The sequence below is a fragment of the Argopecten irradians genome, chromosome 9 (assembly GCF_041381155.1).
Source record: "Argopecten irradians isolate NY chromosome 9, Ai_NY, whole genome shotgun sequence".
Taxonomy (NCBI): Eukaryota; Metazoa; Mollusca; class Bivalvia; order Pectinida; family Pectinidae; genus Argopecten; species Argopecten irradians.
In genome coordinates, this window is record NC_091142.1 from 5582079 (window position 1) to 5607111 (window position 25033).

At 32.9% G+C, this 25033-nt stretch overlaps 2 protein-coding genes and 1 long non-coding RNA gene across 5 annotated transcripts in view; 2 read left to right on the forward strand and 1 right to left on the reverse strand.

The window, feature by feature from the left end:
• The first annotated feature begins 260 nt into the window (after nt 1-260).
• LOC138331195 (uncharacterized) lies at nt 261-3372 on the forward strand. Its single transcript, XR_011209675.1, has 3 exons — nt 261-1365; nt 2573-2683; nt 3232-3372. It is a non-coding gene; the product is annotated as an uncharacterized lncRNA (long non-coding RNA).
• A 7068-nt stretch (nt 3373-10440) lies between these two features.
• On the forward strand, nt 10441-21568 carry LOC138331200 (SWI/SNF-related matrix-associated actin-dependent regulator of chromatin subfamily B member 1-like). 3 transcript variants are annotated; one of them, XM_069278680.1, is made up of 11 exons: nt 10441-10583; nt 12188-12293; nt 13023-13149; nt 13975-14109; nt 14619-14746; nt 16159-16325; nt 17285-17393; nt 19504-19585; nt 20085-20219; nt 20673-20713; nt 20843-21568. In XM_069278680.1, exons 1-10 carry the CDS (start codon nt 10494-10496, stop codon nt 20710-20712), a joined length of 1119 nt encoding a protein of 372 aa, XP_069134781.1. In that variant the 5' UTR covers nt 10441-10493; the 3' UTR covers nt 20713; nt 20843-21568. The 3 variants fall into 3 exon arrangements, with proteins under 3 accessions (XP_069134781.1, XP_069134780.1, XP_069134782.1); XM_069278679.1 differs by having other exon boundaries at nt 20673-21568; XM_069278681.1 differs by having other exon boundaries at nt 20088-20219; nt 20673-21568.
• Nucleotides 21569-22216: 648 nt separating this feature from the next.
• LOC138331199 (uncharacterized) overlaps nt 22217-25033 on the reverse strand; it is a 152889-nt gene continuing 150072 nt past the window's right edge. The window contains exons 7-8 of the mRNA XM_069278678.1: nt 24740-24922; nt 22217-23755 (exon numbers count right to left, since the gene is read on the reverse strand). Coding sequence (XP_069134779.1) covers nt 23403-23755; nt 24740-24922 — 536 coding nt within the window. The 3' untranslated portion in view covers nt 22217-23402. The remainder of the gene's footprint in view (nt 23756-24739; nt 24923-25033) is intronic.

Here is a 25033-nt window from a genome sequence, read left to right on the forward strand (position 1 = left end):
GATATATTATACTTCAGAAACATATCATTTAGGAGCTTTGTTTCTATGAGCCTCAGTGCTATGAAGTTTTTATAAAGAGTATATGAATCTGTTATCTGATATTGTTGACATGCCATAATATAAACCAACCATCTTGCTGAACTTGACAGCTGTGTATTTATAAGCGAAAGTATCTATGTATACAGACTTACAATTACGATTTTTCTTAACAAAAGTCATTAGAAGATGTATTATGCAATTTTCGGTTAATATCAATTAATACTTTAACCCCTTAACTCCCAACTACGCATTTCTACGCATTTTCGTGTCGGTGTTAGAAAAATCGCAATATCTCCCTTATTTGTTGAGCTATCGGGATACTGTTTACATCCTGTAAAACTACAGATAATAGCCGACAACTTTTGTTCTGAGAAAAAATTCATATGGCATCGTCTTTTTTCTCTTTCAATGAGTTAAAAATTCATGCCAACTTAATTCCGAGCATTTTTAAATTGTTGACGTCGTGTGTCAGACGGCGTAATCGCCGGAGCGAAGATTCGACATTGTATCTCGAATTATGCAACAAGTAGCAAGAAATAATACTTGTATTTCACGGATTTTGTAGTTGATAATGTCAATTTTATGTGTGACTAATTATATTGAAAGAAATTCGTTCTAACATTATTTTTTCTCGTAGCATTAGTACATGTAATAAGTACCATGTGTACTACACAGTAAACTTCGACGAAATCCTAATACAAAATAAGCAAAATATCTATTTACCATACATACCAAGAAAGCCGAGAAACCACTGGTCAAAATACACAAATTTGTAATTCATTACATGCCGAAATAAGTTTTCTATTGCCTCTACAAATCTGCTAGTAGTTTCGACGGAAATCGCGGTCCGGTACAATTTCTAATATGTTGACGTCATCGGTACAAAACAAGCACCTGTGCGAGGAAGATGGGCATCGATTCTGAGTTGATTTTCTCAAACGATATAAATATAAGATAAAATTTACACAAGAAATATATTAAATTTATCATTAGAATAATGAATTTTAAAACATTGTTTGACGAAGAACAAGAATTATATGATGCTGACGACAGCGATATCTATTTATAGTAGTAGGGTATTTCCTGACCGGGACAGCCACTTTCGATTTACAACACGGGCCATGTGCAGATGTATGTGGACATTTTACCTAAATCGTTACCAAAACAACATGACCAACCTTCTGATTAGGATATTCAACAAACAAACTTTGTAGTGATATCGACGTTATTGATGATACAAGCCTACATAACAGTTGTTATGAACTTACATTGACAGCTGAATTATACTGTAACTGCACCAAGGATTCCAAGGCACATTTATGTTGAGTAAGTATATTTGAATTTCTCTTTACAAAAATATACAAAATGCATTATCAGGTTGTAATTCTAGAGCAAAATTCATAAGCATGAACTGCACTGTGATATCATTCATTGTATATAAAGTATAGCATGTTTCATATTATAAATATAGGTACACCCCCCCCCCCCCAACACACACACACTATTTGTCTGTGGGCCTATTGGAATAACATAACAGCTGTTTGTATGGGTTTGTGTGAGTAATTATTACATGAATGAAAAGGCTCTGTCATTTTACAAATAAATTCTACAGATTTAGAACATTATTTGACCAATATACAGTGTACATATGTTGTGGTCACAATCTATTTCCACCCCTACATGTAGATGTACAATGTATAGTGTTACTGCACATTCAAGTTGCTAAAATGGTGTTAACATGCATATGTTTGATATGTCTTTGTCCAAATTCAAGCAATACATGAACATTTATTGTCATGTCAGATTTTGTTCTAAAATGGAATGTACAACAAATATAAATAATTAAGTAGCAGATATACAGTGCATATACACAATTGTATATGGTTTCAGTTATATTTTATGTATAACTGGTAAGATGTATAAGTACTGTGTACATGGACCATGTATACATTTGTAGGTGGTATTCAAACTTGAAGTTGATCAATCCCTCAGTTCAAGGTTTACATACATGTACTTCAATGATCTGTCTCTTCATTATTTACTATAGAATACCAGAAATTGATACCCAGAGGATTTATGTACTAGAAAAACATATTATATTACATTAGTTAAATTGTGAAGAAAAAGATAAAATAAAAATACATGTAATCTGCACCTGATGCTCAGAGTAACCAGAGTTTCTTCTAACTCTAACACCACATAATAGACATTCTATAGTATGATATGTCACTTCACTTAGTCTGGCAATAGATCTAGAGTCATTGGAACCAGAATAATCTTGCTATGCAGATGGAAACTGGAATGGTGATTTTATTTTTAATTTTAAACATTTTAAGAGATTCTGTACCTGAACTTTATATATATGGATGGAATACCTGACCAGATTAAAAACACCAATGCATCTGCAATAGCTGAATATGATTATTCATACTGTATTATGTTTTTTTCAGTCTCTAATATGTCCAAGCCTTTTGAAATGAGAGTAATGTAAAAAAAAAAAAAATCTGACATGAATATTTCATCTTCTTTTCAGGATTTTTTTCTTACCTGTAATGATCAGTTATTGAATTATACTGCCAACCAGAAGTTTTAATGGAAGATTAGTGAAACTTTGAGAAATCTGCTAGATTGTATTACTGCAAAGGTAAGAGCAAACATATTTCTTAAGTTCAATTAATCAGTAATGGATCACAGGGACCTGGCACAATTTTTTTTAACCAACAGTATACATATATAAATTATAGTGTCATAAATAGGTATACTCAGTCTGTTGGGTAAAAAACAATCCGTGCCAGGTCCCTGTGTCAAGAGTTTTTTTTTTTTTGGGGGGGGGGGGGGGGGTTGGAAACTTATTTTGGATAATTTTTTTTATATATATAAAAAGGTGTTTTCACCATTTCTTATATTCATTATCACACCTTGGAATTTATACCAAAAGTTTTATCTTTATTAGTCTAAGATCTATTTTTAAGTGTAACTTTCTAAGCTGTAGTGTATTCAATATGAGCAAGATTTTTAAAAAAAAAGGTATTTAATTACATACATATAACATGTGTACACATGTATTTATACTTAGTTACTTAGAGTGTACCATACATTTCATTTGATGTTTGTACAACCAGGGACTGCCATTCAAATGATTTTATGATTCTGGATGTTTTTTACAATGTTTGTTTTATTGAAAACTTACAGGTACATCAGTTTGGACTACATGTATATGGACATCAGTGGGTGACAACCTTAGGAAGATAACCAAACTCCTGTTATGAAACTGAAACTCAGCCAGTTCATCACCATTTTCCAATCTGCATTATTAAAAATACCATACCTGTATCTGACTTTTGAGTTCTTTCTGATTTAATTCATACAGTTGTGAACTTTTACAAGTTACTGTGTTAAAAAAATAAAACATGACAGACACAATATATAGATACATGCACATGGATATTCTATACATAAATAATGCAACCAAAGGCCAAAGATACAAGATATATGAATGTGTCTACAATTCTGACAAGTCACAACACACATGTGCATGTATAGATATACGGACACCTCATAATGTAATACAGTATTGCCCGTAAAAAGAGGTGTCTAAGGCCTGTGGTAGACGCCATATATAAATATATATATATATATATCTGCAATATGATCAAGACAACATACATGTACATGTATATGTTTGTAAATACAGCAGTGTATCTATGAAATGGACAAGACATATATATACGGTGCAGTGTCTACAAACTAAACAAGACATATCACAGTACATGTATGTACATTTGTATACATGTATATGGGGATTTAGTGGATGGGGGCTCCTGTCTTATAAATTACAATGGACATGTATATGTAGTAATGTTGATACTGCAATATGGTCAAGACATAAAATATACATGTATAGACACTGCAGTGTACACATATCTACAATATTGTCAAGACATAACACATAGATGTATAGACACTGCAGTGTATCTACAATATGGACTATACATAAAACATACTTGTATAGATACTGCAGTGTATCTACAATATTGACAGTACATAAAACATACAATGTTAAGTGTATCTACAATCTAAATAAGACATAAAACATACAATATACATTTACATGTAGATACTGCTGTATGGTCAATACATATACATGTATGTAGACACTGCAGTGTATCTACAATAAGGTCAATGCATAAAACATATACATGTATAGACACTGCAGTGTATATACAATAAGGTAAAGACATAACACATACTTGTTTGTAGACAATGTATACAATGTAATATGGTAAAGATACATGTTTGTAGACACTGCATGCAATGTATCTATAATATGGTACATATAAAGACATAATACACAAGTATGTGTATTACATGGTGTCTACAATAATGGCAAAGTATATCACACATATACACACGAATATGCACGCTGCATTTTGTTTGTAAATGCATGCATGTATATTTGGGGGAAAGTGGGGGTTCCTAAGGCCATATAAACTTGTCTTTTTGGTTATGAAGCAATATAGGACCGGACATAGAACACACAGATAATAAATGATGAATAGAGATGGGTTTTTTTTCTATCAATATAAGATATGTACATGCAAATTATCATGAGTGCATGTAAAAGTAAAATACACAATTTTTGTCCATGAAAGCACACTTGTCTACTTGTCTTTTTCTCTGAATTGATTTATTTTGTTGATGGATATTGATACTTTTGTGTGGATAAATTAAAGAAACTGACACTATATAAATGGATAAATAGTTGCCTTGTTAACTTAAAATTACTGCAGTATACGTATGTCTTGCATTGCATTTTTTCGCTGAGTACATATATATTTAGACATCTTATCTAAACATCTTGATTTGGGAGAACACACGCATACCTATTTGTAAGTCGTCTTGCTACGATGACAAAGGAAATGATTGATATGAAATAATGTTATACTGGTGATTGTTGGCGTTCCAAAAAAAATGAATTGATCTGAGTATGAATATAAATATTTAATGTTGTAAACAGTAACATGTCAAACAAACAATTTTGCAACACAATACATTTTTTTCTATGTGTTATTCGACTGAAACCCATGGAAATGGTTCTATCAGCGCAAAACTGCATTTTTTCATAGTTTATATTTTGGTTGCCATGGTAACATTTTTTACGCAAAAAAATAATGATTTGATACTCATTCTGGCCACGTCCTCTTTTGAAATTAATATGAAAGTTAAAAGATTACTAAGCCTGATATATAAATTAAACTTTCTGTAGTTGAAGCAAGACAGGTAAAACACTAATTTTAACATTTTCAAAAATCTTCGGTTTTAAATGTTGTTGGTTACCATGGTAACATTCAAAATTAAATTGAAATTATGGCATTCAATAAAATTTTCAACCCTTCTGCAATAATATACTTGATGATCAGGTTGATAAATGGACATTTAAATAAGTTTCGTTATCTTAAGAGTGATAAATGTAGGAAACTTTAACTTTTTTGTCAGATTCCAAAGTTTCGGTTGCCATGGTAACATAATTAATGTGAAAACATTATTTTTCTTACAAAATTTGAAAAGGTTGTGATCTAAAGTTTCTAAATATATATGGGTTGATTACCAAAATTGTTGATGCAAAAGGGTGAAAAATCACTTTGAAAGAAAATGTCGGATTTTCGGGAACTCTGCTAAAAATTCTTGGGAGTTAAGGGGTTAAAGGATTATATTTGATATAAAAAAATCATGGCAGGTAACTTTAACTCCCCTCGGTATACCATGAGTATATATACGCTATTACAGTTATGGGACAAGGAAGTAATTCCAAACGTGTGTGGACAAAACAAAAATGTCAAATTAGGCAAACAAAACGAACACGATTACATAATGCTATTACAGTTACGGAGACCAATATTTCTCTGATATTCCAAATTTGTATATTACAGAGTTATCTGCACTTGCGGGTAGGTATTGATTATGACGTCATGAGTTTGCGAGTGTAACGTCATGCGTTTCGGAGAAAATTTCTACATTTCTACATGATACTAATCCCAATCCTATATCGTCACCAACGGACACAGTTTGCTTCTCACATATAGAATGATTATATAAAAAAGCTATGGTATATTTTCATAAATTGGCAATAAAAGGCAATCGTAACTTTTCTTACATTTTATTCGTTTAAACCATACATAAATCTTCTATATAGTTGAAACATTTTACAAATTAATGTTGGGCGTTTCCTTTTCATTTTAAACCGAATCAGCATTTACAGTTTCGTTTTTCACTTTAAAATTTAATTGCATGGGATGATGGCGTGTGTTATCAAGATATTCTCTTCTAAAGCATATTAATCACACAGGGGGCGCGAACTCAATGAAAAATGGATGTTGTCGTACATTTTTTTTTTTTTGTATTTCGTGGAAGGACTGATGAATAAATATGACAGCCATGTGATTTTAGTTTTATTAGTAGTAAATTAGTACGTAAATTTCCCGTTTTTTTTTAAAAATAATTATTTAAATCTGTTTTTTATTGAAGATAATCACATGACTGTCATATATATATATTTACCAGTCCATCCACCAAATACAAAAAATGTATGACAACATCCATTTTCATTGAGTTAGCCCCCTGTGATTGATCACAGGGAACTGTCGCATGTTTGTCTTTTACTACTAGTATATACCGATCACAGGGTTCTGTTACATGTTTTTTTCTCTACAACAAATATCAGAGGGAATTGCTATTCATGATTGTCTTAACTATAACGCATAGCAAATCATGAACATAATCTTTGTGAGAATAAAGGGAAAAAACGAAGCCGATTCAACTTGTTTCTGTGATATTTCTATAAGCATTCGATCGTGTGTGACGCAAGGACTGAATGTTCAAATCGCAAATTATGATATTATAGTTAAACAACTTCAAAATTGATTAAAACAAATCTATGTCCTTAGTCGTTGATATTAGTTTTTGTAGCAAATTATAGCTATATCCGTTAAAAACAATAGTTGGCGTTCGGCAAGGGTTAGTTTTAGGTCCATTACTATTTATTCTGTATATAAATGACATACATAATAATCTTGGAAGTCTTTCAACGCCTCATTTCTAGATATTGAAATCAAAATAAACAACTACAAAATTTGGGCAGTGAAACATATGTGGTTACTTCTCCCCTCTCAATCTCTCTTTCGGAAAAAAAACTGTTTTCAACAATTATAAGGTCGAAGTGGAATACATGTAGGTTATCAAAATGCTTCTTTAAAAATACTACTATTCAGCGATAGTGTTATTTTAGAGGATAAAAATCTTTCATTACTGTAGTAGTTTTATGCAAGTTGTATCTTTTTATAGCGGTGATATTATTTTAGCGGTATTTTTATTGCAGTTTTAATCTTATTTTAGTGTCGAAATTATTTGAAATATGGAAGATGAAATTTCGTTTTGACAGCTAAAACATATTACATTTGGAAAACATTCAAATGGACATTGGGTACAAGTTATAAAACTTCGTAACGACCCTCTTCCCTCTTCTACACGCTATAATTGTACATGTACCAAGGTAATTTCTAAATGACGTCATTTCTAAACTTATTTATGTCGGTATCATAATACTTTCTTTTGATCAATGAATACATGCACCTCATTCTGCTATTAGTTTTTTTTTAATCAGTTGCTGTCTTTAAAACTTCATTTTTCAGTATTTCGAAGTTCTAAGTATTGAATTGCTTTCAAATACCTTTTTAGGCCTTTTGCTACAGATACGCAATAATTTTTACTTCAGACGACATTCTCATTATTGCATGAAAAGGCGTTGACATCATAAGCTAGGCTTGTCACAACAAGCTGTCTTATCCTGGGGAAAGCTTCTTAAATCGTTCTTAGAAATAATCTAATTAATACGGTTTTCGTCATAAATATAAATGACAACTATAAAAATACTAGATAAATGATGAAGAGAGATCAGGGAGCGGTACACATCCCTCGGAAGATTGGTCAAGCTTCCGCAGCACGTGTTTTAGTGACGCGTGCTGGTCCGGCGTAGTGGTCAAGCGTCCTAGGCCAGTGGTTCATCTGGTCAAGTGATGCCTGTTAATCAATATCGATATGAATAAGTTATGGTTTGAGACCACATGTTACTATATATTATCGGTATGCATTAATCTAAATTCTGGACAGCGATGGACTAAATTACAAACATTTGGCCCGACTCGAGATCATTGTGTACAGATATCGTAATCGGCATTTATTGATTCCAATTATCTGAGAATAGATTTAGGACACTGTTAATGATGAAATTTACGCGAGAGGAAATATCCCCTAATTAGGTAAGGGGTCGCTTGATCGTGAATACTCCCCCCCTCCCCCCCCCCCCCCCCCCCCGGTAATATTTTGTGAATGGCATGCACGAACGTGCAGCTAAAAGTCTGATGATAAAGATATACATATCGCGGAAATATCACCACGGCTAAAAGTTTTTGCTTCTAATTGCAAAATTAATCATTCTTAAAATATTCACCAGTGTTGTTTTATTTCACATTAGACGGGCATTCAGGAAAGTTGGTCCTTCCTTTGATAAGATAAATATATGTTTAAAACTCACTTATTTTGTCGAAAGAAAATAAACTTACAATGACAACCATATATCAGAGCACCAAAACTGTTCTGTGATGTCAAAACTTAAGTCCTGGGAAAGCAATATCGACATATTTACAAAACCTACACGTAATTCAAACCTCAAAATCAATATCGTATTGGTGGTAATTTTCTCGAGGTCTATGTTTTCGCGATTTTCCTAGAGGTAAAAATGTCTTTGGAAATAGCCCCACGTGGTATATGCTTTTTTAAATGGTATGTACATGTACATGTACATGTATATGCGAATCAATATATTTATCTTCCGAATATATTCACCCTTAGACGTGACTCCATTATTAGCAAATAATAAAAAATGGGAGACGATCTAAAAATATCTCATAACAAAAATGGGAGACTCAAAATACTCGCTCCTTAGGACCAGAGACATATATACCAGACCAACGTATACCACCATACGTGATACCACGTGCACGCTGAATATGACGAACTGGTTGTATCTGCTGTCTGGGGTAATTTGTCCCGCCACAGCTCTGCAACATTCAATATCTGTCAACTGAAACTCCAAATACTACCAGACCAACTTATACCACCATACGTGATACCACGCTGAATATGACGAACTGGTTGTATCTGCTGTCTGGGGTAATTTGTCCCGCCACAGCTCTGCAACAATTAATTCAGCACAAATAATCTGGGGATTACTGCCTCCCCTTTTAATGTGTTAAAGTTATATGTGCCGTAACTGGGCGATAATTTTGACATGCTATTTTTTCATCATTAATTTATTAAAATCAATAAGGTTAGATGAATAAAGCTGTAAAAACCTTTAAAATGGCTTCAGATGACTTATAAACATTAGTTATAACACAGAAATTTTGTACTGAAAAATTGTTGTTTTTATGCCTTAAATATGTTTAAATGAAAACATACCTGCAGAAGTCACTTTATAATTACTAAAAACATTGTAAAAATGTGTAATGAAATTGTAGGCCACAATTTGGCTTCATGGTCTCACCGTATGTACTCATTTTCACTTCACTATTGATGTAAATAAATGATTTTTGGCAGTACTGCAAAAAATAATTTTCAGCCCTTATTTGTACATGTAAAATTAAAACCTATGCATTGAAAGCACTGTAATTTTCAAAAAGTTGGTAATTTTTGGTGATGAATAACATATTAAAAGCTCATCTTGATTCGTGAGTATGAAAAATACGGCACATATAACTTTAAGTGACATTATTTAAACCAAGCACGAACTATGTGTAATATTGTATATATATGAACTACAGGGGCGACTGAAAGCCGTCTCAAACTACACAATTTTTATGGTGAATGAGAACTGTGAATATGTTCTTAATATTGAGGAGATTGACAATTAAATTACGTTTGGCATGGAACCATGCAAGTCAAAATATATAAATGCTACCAGTACTTGTGTAAATAGACTGTACAGTTTGTGTTTTTTAATGCTATGCGCAACCGGAAGTGAAGTGACAGTTTAAACTGTAACCAGTAATTAAATGACCACGATGGATCTTCCCATCACAGCGATTCAGCGATCGTGATTTTCAAAAATCTCAAGTTTGGAGTCTATGTATCATAACTGATTAAAGGGAGACAATCCAAATATAAATTTATAATGATTATTGCTGACTAATTCAAATTGATCAAGGACACAGTATATAGATATAAGTTAAATACATGATTCAACATTTTTACTGGGCATGTTTTTTAATGTGTTATTATATCGCATCGACAGATATTTTGTGTCCGGATCCATAGTGAAATTGATCCGGTCATTAGTCACGCCTCTGATCCTAAACAGGAAGTGAAGGGTTATCTCCACTTGAAGCACCGGCATCAAAATGGCGATGGTTGGAACAAAGACCTTCGGCGATATGCCGAACAAATTTCAGATTGAAGAAGGCGGAGAGTACTACTATGTTGGATCTGAAGTAAGCTTGAAGTCACATATTTACCTTATATATCGATATTTAAACTGTAGCGACAGAAAGCAAAGAGATGCATGGATTTACCAGCGACACTGCTTGTGTTTTGATTTTGTAAAAAAAAAAAATAAAATAGCCTAATTTGAATCTTTTATTGCACTTCTTTCAACAATTGAATAAACTACCAGATTCCTTTTAGTCGATACACCAGATCTATGCCTGCTTACCTGAAATAATTTCGTGTAAATGAATAGAAACCCGACGAGGCGGACGTGCTAGGACTAACAACTATTTATTTTGAAAATTCATTGATTGTTTGTCTATTGTATATGCACATGAGCTTGACTTTCTGATAATAATATATAGAAAAAATAAATACAAAATAACATTAAATACTGTGTTTTTATATTGTATATAGGGTGACCGCCTTATATCCCTACAGCCCAATAGTCCGAAGGGCCGACAGTCCGAAGGCCCGTTAGTCCGAAGGCCCGATAGTCCGACAACAGATGATATAACTTGAATTTATATGCTAACAGTACCCGAAATGAAACAAACATTTATTACAGTGTTCGATACAAAAGACCCTGTATGTGACTCTGAAAATGATAATTAAGAACGAAATGTACAGTAAAAAAAAAGAATTGTCCGATTTATACATTATTTACGGGAAGAACGATGGCTACAGGACGTTACCCTGAAGAACTCAACGTTTGGGTAATGTATGTCACAGAAGTTATATCAATTAACTCGAAGTTTCTAAAAATGCAAAACTTTGAGTCGATATGTTATAGTACATATCGATCCTCACCTGCCATGTATTAACAATGTATAAAAGTCATTTTTTGTAAGATTTGATGGTTTATATACATCATTCATTCATGGAGTAATGTCTATCCTTATACAATCAAATAACATTGCACAAAAGGTTTACTTTCTTCGGACATCTTAAAGCGTGTACGTTTGTAAGAAATATCATTAAAGGTATGTTTATGAGATATTTTATAGAATGTGAGACATTTTCTTATCGAAAACATACCAAACTATGAAAGTAAACGTGAATACAGCATAACTTGTAATATTTACTGATTTTCGGACTAACGGGCCTTCGGACTATTGGGCCTTCGGAATATTGGGCCTTAGGACTATTGGACCTTCGGACTAACGGGCCTTCGGACTATTGGGCCGTAGGGATATAAGGGTGTCACCGTATATAGGGAGTATAAGACCGTATTTATATGGTATTATATGTTATTTACAGAACGTCAAGCTCCTGTGGTCTATATACGATAACTGATTCTAATGAGTTTTATGTAATTTTAGTTACTATAATTATTATCACGATTTTATGTATGTGCATATAATTAGTTATTATCCATCTTAATTATTTATTTTGATCAGTAGATTATATGGAATATTCAATATAACAACAATGTGCTAATGATATATACAATGTTACTCAAGATGGCGTTTTTCTTCAAAGACTTAGGGCTGTATACTTTTTGTGATTCTGCTAGGACCTAGACTTGTAAAATAAACTCAATAGTCTGATGCTAGTTATGTTGCATTTCCAATTCGTTGGTGAATGTCTGTTACTTTTTGATTTTCAGGTCGGCAATTACCTTCGAATGTTTAGGGGTTCTTTATATAAAAAGTACCCGTCTATGTGGAGACGTCTTCTTACTGTTGAGGAACGTAAAAGAGTTGCAACTTTGGGTAAATCAGTAATAACAATATGTTTTTACTGCATTGGACATGCATGCTATATATTCTGTCTAACTCTTTGCATAATACCGAGTTGCCTCCCTTAGGGAAAGGTATCCATTGCAGATGTGACATCATTATTTAGTGAGTAAAATTCACATCTTTTTCTCTGAAAAGTATCCTGTTACGTTCCCAAACACATGACGTCGCAACCAATACCTACCCCAGTAACCCCACATGGGCATATGACTCTGTAATATGCAAATCTTCAATGAGACGATTAGAAAAGTATTGACTATATTTCTCATCCTGGCAGTAGCTGTTACACAGGCAATATTATGTGATACATACAATTAATTGACTATTATTATTATTTTTTTTAGTTTTTTCTTTATTTAATCAAATATAATTATTTTTTTAAGCTTAACAATTTGAATAACCATTTTCATTAACATTTCTAACTGAAGGATATTCCTTAAATTTCCCATAGGAATAATACTTCAGAAGTTATTTTTAGGAATTATCTTATTCTAAATGAAGGTTTATTGCAAATCTACTGAAACTAAATTTTCAGAAGTTTAAAAATAGTTGGAACATTTTATTTTGAAGAAGAAAAGCACAAGATGACAAACAGAATTATTGTTTTGGGATTTCGTTATGATTGGCTATAATTAATTATTAATTAATGAAAATTGATATATTGACACTTGGTCACCGATTATTTTGAACTTTTCAAAATAGGTACAGGTGCACCAGCCCTTGCCACCAACATAACACTGCTGAAAGCTGTTGAGGTTGACAACATCTTGGAAGGAAATGATGACCAGTATAAAGCTGTATCAATCAGTAGTGATACCTCTTACACAAGGTAATTATCTCCCTTTGTTATACATCTAACACAAAGTAATTACCTCCCCTCGTTTGATATGACCACAGTTGCTTAGATTCCCTTCTTTAACTAACTGATACAGTCATTACTGGTTATATTAGGCAGAAAACTGTGATTTATTTTTGAATTTGTGATTATAATTTATTATTTAAATGGAAAAGAAAGATAAGGCCAAAAAAAAAATTGTTTGTTTAGGGTTACATTGGCAAAAAAAAATAGGGTCGTCTAGGTAGGTTGGGAGGATATTTTTTAAGTGTCTTTCATTCTAAAATAATTCGTTAAAGAAAGGAAGTCTGTGATCGAAATCCCCACTTTTATTTTTTTTTTCATAGAAAAGTGGGAAAAAAATTAGGGTGGGGGGTAAACAATTAGGGTCGGTCGCATAACCCTAAACAGACATGTTATTTGTTTTGGCCTAATCTAAAACATTTTTATTGGGTATTAAAACCTTTACTCATTTGTCTGTAAAGACAATGTATTGATATAATTTTAAAGTCTGTGTCTTTCGACTGAAAAATAAAATTTCCATATTTCCTCAACAGATTGTAAAGAAATAAGAAATAAATGTCTTTGTTACATACTATACATATACATAATAAGGTTGAATTTGGAAAGAAGCTTAATTTAAATCAGTCATTGTTTACACATATATGTAAATATTCCAAGGTATGTGTTAGATATTTTCCTTGTTGCTGCATGATTTCAATGAGCTAAAATCATAATTGGTCTGTATAGATTGTTAAAACTTGACTTTGAAAAGTTAGATATGAATACATTATAACATACTCTAATTATCATGATAAGGGACGCCAAAGCCAAGAGAAACACATGGGTAACAACTGTTCCAAGTAGTTCTCACCACCTCGACGCTGTGCCCTGTTCAACCTCCATCAACAGGAACCGCCTCGGCAAGTCCAAAGTCCGCACATTCCCGCTGTGGTAAGACATTCTCTCATCTCATCACATAACAGTTTAAACTTTAATTACTTAGATACATTAAGTGGATATTTCATATATTTAGGGTATGGTAAAACAAGAGATTTCAAATATCAATATTTAAGGTGAGAATTAAAATTGTGACCTTGTCTGATAAGCTGTTCCTCTGTATGATTTGAATTCGTTTTTATAAAAATATTATGGTAGCTCAAAAATGTAAAATATTCAATGATAGTATAATGTATGAAGAACTTTTCACAAAGGAAGACACTTTTTTTTTCAATTGATATGAATTATTAATTTATGTGACATTTTTGTGTTGATTTATTTTTAGTATGTAGATTGATATCTTTCGTGTTGAATTGTACAATCAAAATTTTAAACGGGGTTAAATCTATTGAAACAGTCCACGCATTAAGTTACCTATATAATTTAACAGACATTTGCATGTAATAATGTGATTTTGTTGTATAGTGATGTTGATGTCTGTAACATTGCAATTCTTATTTTAGTTTTGATGACACAGACTCCCCACCAAATCATGAAAATGCCAGTTTATCAGAACAACTTGTACCAATTCGACTAGATATGGAGTACGAAGGACAAAAACTCAGAGACTGTTTCACATGGAACAAAAATGGTAAATCCTATCTAGTTTCTCAGTCTGTGACACTATTTTTTTTCGATAGCATTTGGACTAGTAAACCCCAAGATTTTACTAGTCTCGCTATTTAATCACTAGACCAAATTAAATACTTTTTTTTTTTCGATGCTAGTCATTTAGTCATTTGGACAGTAGATCATTTACAATTTTTTACCAAAATTGCAGCCTGGATGCTTTCGTGAACACAAACACTCATAAAATGATGCATCCTTACTGAAATAATTGTGTAAAGAATGCCCCAAGAGATGTTTTCGGGGACATTAGTCCAATTACTAGTGAGCACAATTACGCGCTAAAAATACGGTACTAGTTATGGACATAGGACTAGTGCTTAAAGTCGCAGACTGGTTTTCTCTTGGTTTTTGTGCTCTAGGTTTTATTTTTGCATAATCCCTATTAAAATGTTCATATTATGGTTGACAGTGAAAAAGAGCGTTAAAGTGATATTAAAGATTATTTCACAGTATTGCCCCACAGATAGGTGAAAATTTCAGTTTGTCATAGAAATATGTCAGTTTTACCAGATCATGATATGTATTAAAACCTGTCAAAACTGTTGTATCTGTATCACTGTCTATTCTGTGAACAAAATGTGAAAGTGCCCTCTTAGTTAAAGTAAATAAAATTAAACCTGTGTAATTCAGAACCTTATTTTATCAGTCAAAATGCTGATACAGATGGCATCCAGTTTAGACAAGTTAGGCCATACAAAAAAATAGTTGTGTTTTCGGTAACCCAACCGACCCTATAAAATCAGTGCCTACTCAAAAAACTTTTTAGCGGTTTTGCCCTTAAGCAAACAAATAAATAACCTTATTTGTTAGTTGGTTTTCCACAAAATCAGGAATTTGGTACAAATTCTGTAAATTTAAGACACCAATAATCCCCTTATAATCAATCAAATCCATGGTTTATATAAGGTGGAATAAAGTCTATTTCAGTTTTTTCACTGCAAAAAACTGGGGCAAAAGAAAAAAATATTTCAAAAAAAAATTAAAAAAAAAACCTACCTATATATACTACCGACTCTATGAGTGGCTTTGGCACTTTGATCAAAGAGTGTTACCGGAAACAAATATATTTTTTCTTTGGCCTTATGCTCCGAAATATGCATTCTTTTGAATCTTATTTTTATGTACATCAATGAGGTGCAAAATATGTTTGGGACTAAGTCCCACTAAATCCCTCTAGCATGATAACTACTTCAATGACATATTTCACCTTTTTCATTTCTACTTTTAGAATAATTTATTAGGAAACTTCAGGGGTAATAATCAGAGTTTAAAATAAATGATTTTATCTTTACAAGGTTCTGATTTATTACAAATGTTGAATATACATGTTCGGTAGGCGGATTTTATTATTGAATCATTCTTTTAACATTCCAGAATCACTCATCACACCAGAACAATTTGCAGAGATCATGTGTGATGATTTAGACCTCAATCCCATCAACTTTGTACCAGCTGTTGCCCAGGCGATTCGTCAGCAAATCGAGGCGTTCCCAACAGACAACCTTCTAGACCAGCAGGCCGACCAACGGGTTATACTCAAGGTACAAGTTAAAGAATTCTTAAACCTACCTTCGTAATCCTTTGATGTTCATCATTTTATTATTAATAATAATTTCTGCCTCCTAAATTGGTTATAGATTAAATATGGCTATGGTTTGTTCTTTGCATCATTTTGCAATTTATTAGCTCACCTATTCGATGAATAGGGGGAGCTAATGTTGTCACCCCGGCGTCGGCGTCAGCGTTGGCGTCCCGTTTCACGTTAAAGTTTTTGAGCAAGTTTCTGTTTCGTCAATTGTTTAAGCTTAAGTCATCATAAATGTTTATGATTTTATTTTCCTAATGTGTATGGATGCTGAACGTGATAATACAACCAATTTGGGGTCCTTTAGGGGTTTTTTGAGTCTGTTAATTTGTCATGTTTAGATAGTAAATACTTGAACATCAACTTCTTCTGAATAGGCGAGCTTTGCTGTTCTTCAACAGCTCTTGTGATTCTTTAAGAGCATATATTGTACCAGGTTTGGATTGCAATGTAGCAGAGAAAACCCGAGTACTTGTTATGGATAACAGCTTTCACTAGGATGCATTTATGTTTCATACAAGAATAATGAATTTTTCTTTGTTTTCATATCAAATCCAGCTTTCTGATTGGCCAATATTTTTTTTGCATACCACTAGAAAAAAAATCAGAGAATGGCGTGAAACCCTGACGTTATCGTGACGTCACAATGGAGACATTGACGTTGCGTATTGATTCGGGAAAAAAAAATCCCTTGAAAAACGACTATGATGTTACATTTAAACATACTTCATTTTATCAAATAGAGTATGAAATTAATTATAAGTATTGATGTCACTGTTTTTTTAATTCTATGGGGTTATGAAAAAAAAAAAACTTTTGTGAGAATCCGATTCACACAGTTTGCAAATTTTTTCATACCCCGATAAAATTAAAAAATAGTGACATCAAAGCTTAATTACAATTTTTGTTTTGCAGCTGAATATACACGTAGGAAACATTTCCCTGGTCGACCAGTTTGAGTGGGACATGTCCGAACCAGAAAACTCCCCTGAAGAGTTCTCAATGAAACTGTGTGCTGAACTAGGTGAGAGTGTGAATCGGATATTATATTTAAGGATTTTACACAATCATTATTTGGTATAGTATTCTTATAGACTGAAATCAAGAGTAGACTGTATCTTATGTCAGCATGATGGTCATAAAGTATAACTGCAGAATTTCCTTAATTTTGCACAATTGCTAGATTACAACTGTGTAGATTTTGTTGAAACAAGAGTAAACTGTACTTATGTCAGCATGAATGGTCATAAAGTAATAACTGCAGAACCTTTCATAATTTATGCACAATTGCTAGATTACAACTGACTTATAGATTCTTTGTATGTTACAAGAGTAGACTGTATTTGGTCAGCATGAATGGTCATAAAGTAATAACTGCAGAACCTTCATAATTTATGCACTATTGCTAGATTACAACTGACTTATAGTAGCAGTTGATACAAGAGTAGACTGTATCTTATGTCAGCATGAATGGTCATAAAGTAATAACTGCAGAACCTTTCATAATATATGCACAATTGCTAGATTACCACTGACTTATAGTATTCTATGTTGATACAAGAGTAGACTGTATCTTATGTCAGCATGAATGGTCATAAAGTAATAACTGCAGAACCTTTCATAATTTATGCACAATTGCTAGATTACAACTGACTTATAGTATTCTATGTTGATACAAGAGTAGACTGTATCTTATGTCAGCATGAATGGTCATAAAGTAATAACTGCAGAACCTTTCATAATTTATGCACAATTGCTAGATTACAACTGACTTATAGTATTCTATGTTGATACAAGAGTAGACTGTATCTTATGTCAGCATGAATGGTCATAAAGTAATAACTGCAGAACCTTTCATAATTTATGCACAATTGCTAGATTACAACTGACTTATAGTATTCTATGTTGATACAAGAGTAGACTGTATCTTATGTCAGCATGAATGGTCATAAAGTAATAACTGCAGAACCTTTCATAATTTATGCACAATTGCTAGATATTATATTTAAGGATTTTACACAATAACTGACTTATAGTATTCTATGTTGATACAAGAGTAGACTGTATCTTATGTCAGCATGAATGGTCATAAAGTAATAACTGCAGAACCTTTCATAATTTATGCACAATTGCTAGATTTAACTGACTTATAGTATTCTATGTTGATACAAGAGTAGACTGTATCTTATGTCAGCATGAATAGTCATAAAATAATAACTGCAGAACCTTTCATAATTAATGCACAATTGCTAGATTACAACTGACTTATAGTATTCTATGTTGATACAAGTGTAGACTGTATCTTATGTCAGCATGAATTGTCATAAAGTAATAACTGCAGAACCTTTCATAATTAATGCACAATTGCTAGATTACAACTGACTTATAGTATTCTATGTTGATACAAGAGTAGACTGTATCTTATGTCAGCATGAATTGTCATAAAGTAATAACTGCAGAACCTTTCATAATTTATGCACAATTGCTAGATTACAACTGACTTATAGTATTCTATGTTGATACAAGAGTAGACTGTATCTTATGTCAGCATGAATGGTCATAAAGTAATAACTGCAGAACCTTTCATAATTTATGCACAATTGCTAGATTACAACTGACTTATAGTATTCTATGTTGATACAAGAGTAGACTGTATCTTATGTCAGCATGAATGGTCATAAAGTAATAACTGCAGAACCTTTCATAATTTATGCACAATTGCTAGATTACAACTGACTTATAGTATTCTATGTTGATACAAGAGTAGACTGTATCTTATGTCAGCATGAATGGTCATAAAGTAATAACTGCAGAACCTTTCATAATTTATGCACAATTGCTAGATTACAACTGACTTATAGTATTCTATGTTGATACAAGAGTAGACTGTATCTTATGTCAGCATGAATGGTCATAAAGTAATAACTGCAGAACCTTTCATAATTTATGCACAATTGCTAGATTACAACTGACTTATAGTATTCTATGTTGATGCAAGATTAGACTGTATCTTATGTCAGCATGAATGGTCATAAAATAATAACTGCAGAACCTTTAATAATTTATGCACAATTGCTAGATTACAACTGACTTACAGTATTTTGTGTTGATATTAACTGTATGTGTGATTACAGGGCTAGGAGGCGAGTTTGTAACATCTATCGCCTACAGCATCAGAGGGCAGCTGAGCTGGCACCAAAGGACATACGCCTTTAGGTAATGTACAGGAATGTTGTAATTAGATCAAGGCTTTGTTTAATCAGGATATTGTAAACATATTTTAGCGGTAATCTTATTGTAGCATTTTAGGTTGTTTTAGCGGAAGTATTGTAGAACTAAGATATTGTTTATATAGCCATCATTCATCATTGCGGTTCAAAACAAATTGAGGGCTAAAATTTGATTGTTTCAAAATAACTACAGTATTTAACTACGCATCTCCACAACGATGCAAAAACATTTTAGCATCCCTCATGGTGGGCCCCATTACCTCGGCAACATATTTTATAATTTAAGGACGATGGAGTGATAAGGTGGAGGGGGGAGTTGGTATGTCCTTAAATGACTATGACTATTAAAATCCAAACCAAATGGTAACCAAACATGGCCAATAAGAAGAGAATTCGTACTAGTTGTAGAGACAGATTAACCATAAAGCCACTATAATTTGATGTAGACATTGTGACCTTGTACAAGAGTGTAGTTTGTGTTACAGCAGTGAAGCTCCTCTGCCCACCGTAGAAGTTGCCATCAGAAATCAAAATGAGGCTGACCAGTGGTGTCCATTCCTAGAGACACTGACCGACGCAGAGATGGAGAAGAAAATCAGGGACCAAGACAGAAACACAAGGTAAAATTCATGATCTAATTAATATTCATTACCCAATTAATATTCATCACCTTATTATATTCATCACCACCTAATCAATATTTGGCATCTAATTAATATTCATCACCCATTCTGATAGAATATATACAGAGGGATAGAGCCTTAAGAAATGTTACTAAATGGAGAGGGATGATTATATTAGGGTTTTGACATGTGGGAGTCTTTCAAGATCACAACCATTACAATACACCATGGATGCTTTGTATTCTAAAATGGTCACTTTCACAAGTTTAGCCAGAGAACAGTTTCATTGAATGCAAAATTTTCTGAATTTACAGAGATATTATTTCAAAGGCGAAGACTCTTGTAGTTCTGCAGATATGCAAACCTTTCTTGTTTGATGTTTTATTTGCATTTAATCACTATTATATCAGTATAATTGAATGATTTTCATAACAATGTTGTGTTTTTCAGACGTATGAGACGTTTAGCCAACACAGCGCCATCATGGTAGAATTGGAAATCCTGGTAAAATGGACTGATTTGGAATACAGATACCAAAATTGTGTTCAGTGGGAAAACTACAGCAATGCAAAGACTAGAGTCAAACACAGGAGACAACCAAAAATGCTTTCACCTGATCCATTGAAAGAACATGTTCTGGACTGAACCAAGAAAAGATGAAACAATTTACATCAAGTACTGAAAGGTTTTAGGTTTTAACTTGGAACAATGGTGCTTATTGAAGTAATTTGGTAATGAACACTGATATGCTTGGCCAATGGGAAGAAGAATTTACCCAGTCTTGCATGTGCATATTTAAAGCTATATGCTTTCTTGAAGGATGTTTTGCCTCCAACCAGCAAGCTTGCACTTGTGCAAGGCGCTTTCAATGTGGTGGATTGAAGGCTGAATGCCATTTTGATATTGCATGGTTATCAGAGCTGAATAACTTCACAGATATTTATTGAAAATTGTCGGTCGATCTTGGCAAAATGATTAAGTTATTTCAAAAGTTACTTTGAAATTTATAGAAATGACGAGCAAATTAGTTCTGAAAGTGAGAAATATACACACTTTCTTATTTGCTAAGTTGTTGAGCGTAAAAAGTTCTATTGTATACAGTGGATGGCAGTGATGGAACACAATATGTGTACATCCAGGTCATTACATGGATCTTATTCCTTTCAAAAATATTTCACTGATTGTAGAATATTTTGTGAAAAAAACTATTCAGGACACTGGTAAATATGTTGTTTGTATAAATGATTGGTTTGTGTGAAGTTTGAGAGAGTAAGAAAGATGTGTATGTTATGCGTAAGTGCACGTGTAAAGAATCTCGTCAAAGTGAAAATAAATTGTGAATATATTTTGGTCTTCTATTCTTAGTTTTTGGCCAGCTTTTTAAGCTTACCAGGCCCAAAGACTGTGATGTACCGATGGACATTGTCTGTAAAATTTCCTTTTAAATGCTACTTGTCCTGAAGTTCTATATGGAGAATAACCAAATTTGGCTAGGAACATCCTTGTAGAAGAGGAACAGTTTGTATAAATCTTAGTTTTGACCCCCTAGGGCACGTTGTGGGGGAGGGGGGGTCACAAAAGGGAAAATAGAAGTAGCTCCTTTAAATCACTACTAGTAAAAATTCTAATTTGTTTTGCGAGGAGAGAAAAATAATTCATATTTGTTTTTGGTTCACCCATCTACCTCCTCTTCTTGTCTTAGCCGGTATTCTTAAATGAGAATGCACTATGAAAGGACACGAGATCCGCTATTGCAAGGAGACACAACACGAATAAATATGTTCACAAAAATATACTAGCCATTTACCAAATACATTGAAAACACCAATCAAAGCTACCGTATTTTATATCTACTAGAGATTGGGGATGATCTCCGTGATGCATCCGAATGATGTCCTACACAGTAATGCCAAACACTACAGTGTCAGTTATTAAGTTTCACGATATCACACTTAACATTTTATGTCGATAGGAACAACTCAGAATTTTTTAAAGGAAATATCAGTTTTATTTCAACACCATGGCACTATGCATATATTCATAAATAAGAAATTTAAATACCATATAGTCGGTTATTTTCGCCAACTAAAATATTCGGGATTTGATCTAAAAACGAGAACATTTTACGATCTTAAATCTTCGAGATATGGATTTTAAAGGTAGATATCATTCAACCATTTTTTTTGCGGATCATATTTTCGCGATCCTAGCAATGTCCCGCGAATTCGCGAAAATATCATCCCCGCGAAAATAACCGACTATAGGGTATTTATATAGGAACATGATATTTTAAGATTGTTCCACAAATGATTACCTGATCTCATGATCATTTAATGAAATCATAATACCTCAAAATGCAAACTTCCATTGTTTTTTGCACTGTACGTCTTCATAGAAATTTTATATGGTATTTTTTCATGATATGAGATAAGACACGATAAACTTCCGTCAATAAAATCACAAGATAAGTTTAACAAAAGCAACAAAGTTTCAAATATGACGTCAAAAATTCACCATTACAATATTTTATGGACCATATCACAACCATTGCAATTATTCATAATTTTACATAAGAAGAGTTTTTGCCAAGTTCCACAAATGATATTGCAATTATTATTATAATATGCTATCATGATTTCACAACCGTTATTATACACTATGACTGTACAAGATAAATAAAATCCAACTAATGTCATTTGAAATATTTCATTTTTTCAGCAGATATCTCAGATTGTCGTTAGCATTTCAAGGACCATATTGCCTGATTATGCATGCCAACAGGCCCCAAAATAATAAGCATTTTTAGACACCCAGATTAATGTCAAATGTACCATTTTTTCAGCAGATGTTTCAGATTGTCATGGTCGTTTAAATGACGATATTTAAAGATTAGTCATGTCATCAGGCCCTAATTATATATATATATATAATATCACATTATTAGAGTTAATGCTTTGCGTAGCCAATTGAAAATTATGTAATTTGTGATTGGCCAAGAAAACACATAAAATCCTGAATTCATACTTACACTTATTCCGCTTTGTTGTTGGTGCCATTCCTGGCCTCAGGACCATGAAACAATCTTAAATCCAACATTGTCTTAAGTTTAGACCTTAGCCAATCAAATATGACGTTACAAAAAGTTACTGAATTTCTGATTGGCTAAGTCTTAACTTAAGTCTAATATTGTTTCATGATCATGGAGCCTGTTTTACGTTTCAGACTGTCTGTTGCAGGAAGCTGTTTGAGTAGTTCTGGTAATATGTCTTTGAACGCTATAAGCGTCATATACACGTTATCTGCATCGTGCACTGTAGTGGACGATTTCGGGAATACGTCGCTCATAGACCTGTGCAATGTGATTTGTCCACTCTTCGGAGTTGATACCACAGGGAGATTTACCGAGACAGGATTGACGGTATCATCTTTGTCGGCCATGTTTGCGGACGCCACAGCTTCGAAACAGTTAGTTACATAGTCCAGATCATCCATTCCACTGGCTTGTAACCTGTCGATGAGGTATTGCCTTTTGTCTGAAACAAAACCATAATGTCAAAATTGTTTTCTAAACCTGATTGTATAGATGTGTGAATATCTTCATAGCCATACATGCATATTTCGCATACCATCCTCGATACTCCAGGGGTTCCGATCATTTACGATCTCTACACCCCTGGACTATCTCATAGTAAAATTAGACGCAACAGAACAGGTAATTTAGTCCTTTGATGTACATCAAAAGAGCCGTACAACGGTACACTGGGGTTCATTGTGTGGCTTTGAAGTTGGGCGTCGCTCTCTCTGTACTCTTTAAAAGAAATCATTGCTTAATTTCAATTCTCAAAATCTCCAATTTTACTATGAGATAGTCCAGGGGTGTAGAGATCGAATGTGGTCGGAACCCCTGGAGTATCGAGGATGCTCACATACATGTATTAATGTTTTTGTTTTTTCTATAAACATGGACATTGGTATCCAAATAGAGTTTTAACTAAAACATAACCATACTTAAATGTTACAGGTGGCTAATTTAAAGAAAATGGATGTTGCTATACATTTATATTTGTATTTGATGGATAGACTGATGAATATATACCAAACAGTCATATGCTTTGTTTACAAAAAATACGAGATTTGAAAAATTATTTTTAAGTAACCGGAATATTTAAATTTTCAAATAAGACAGTGTAAATATCCAAATTTTTCAAAAAAAAAAAAAAAAAAAAAAAAAAAAATTGAAAATCTCGTATTTCTATTATCTCTTAGGTGTATTCACTAAATACAAAAAAAATGTGGGACACCATCCAACTTCATTGAATTGGCCCCCTGTGTTAAATTTGTAATAAAGTAGAAACCAAAGTAAAAATAATCAAAATATATAGATGAAGACCATCATTTTTAGTGTATTTTTTCAAAGTGGACGAACTGATATAACTTAATAATAAAATCCATATATATATACTGAAATAACTAAATAATAAAACATATATAATAAATAAGGTTAGAAAATCACTAACTCTTTCCAGCAGGAAGTGGCTCCTTTTCGAACAGAGTCCTAAGAAAATGCTGCGGAGAGCTCCTCAAGAATTGTTCCTCTTTATCGGAAAAAACTAAGTCTCCCCTTAATGCTGTTTTGTGCTCATCGTGTAGAGACATCGATAGCTCTTGAAGGACTTCGGCTTCCCCGGATGATGCTCTATCTGGGAAAAACATACAGAAAAATGGATGATGGTTTCGATAATAAAAAGATACAGCAGACATTTCAGAACGACTAGCAGATGTGTGTTTAGGAACATTGTTTCAACATATTT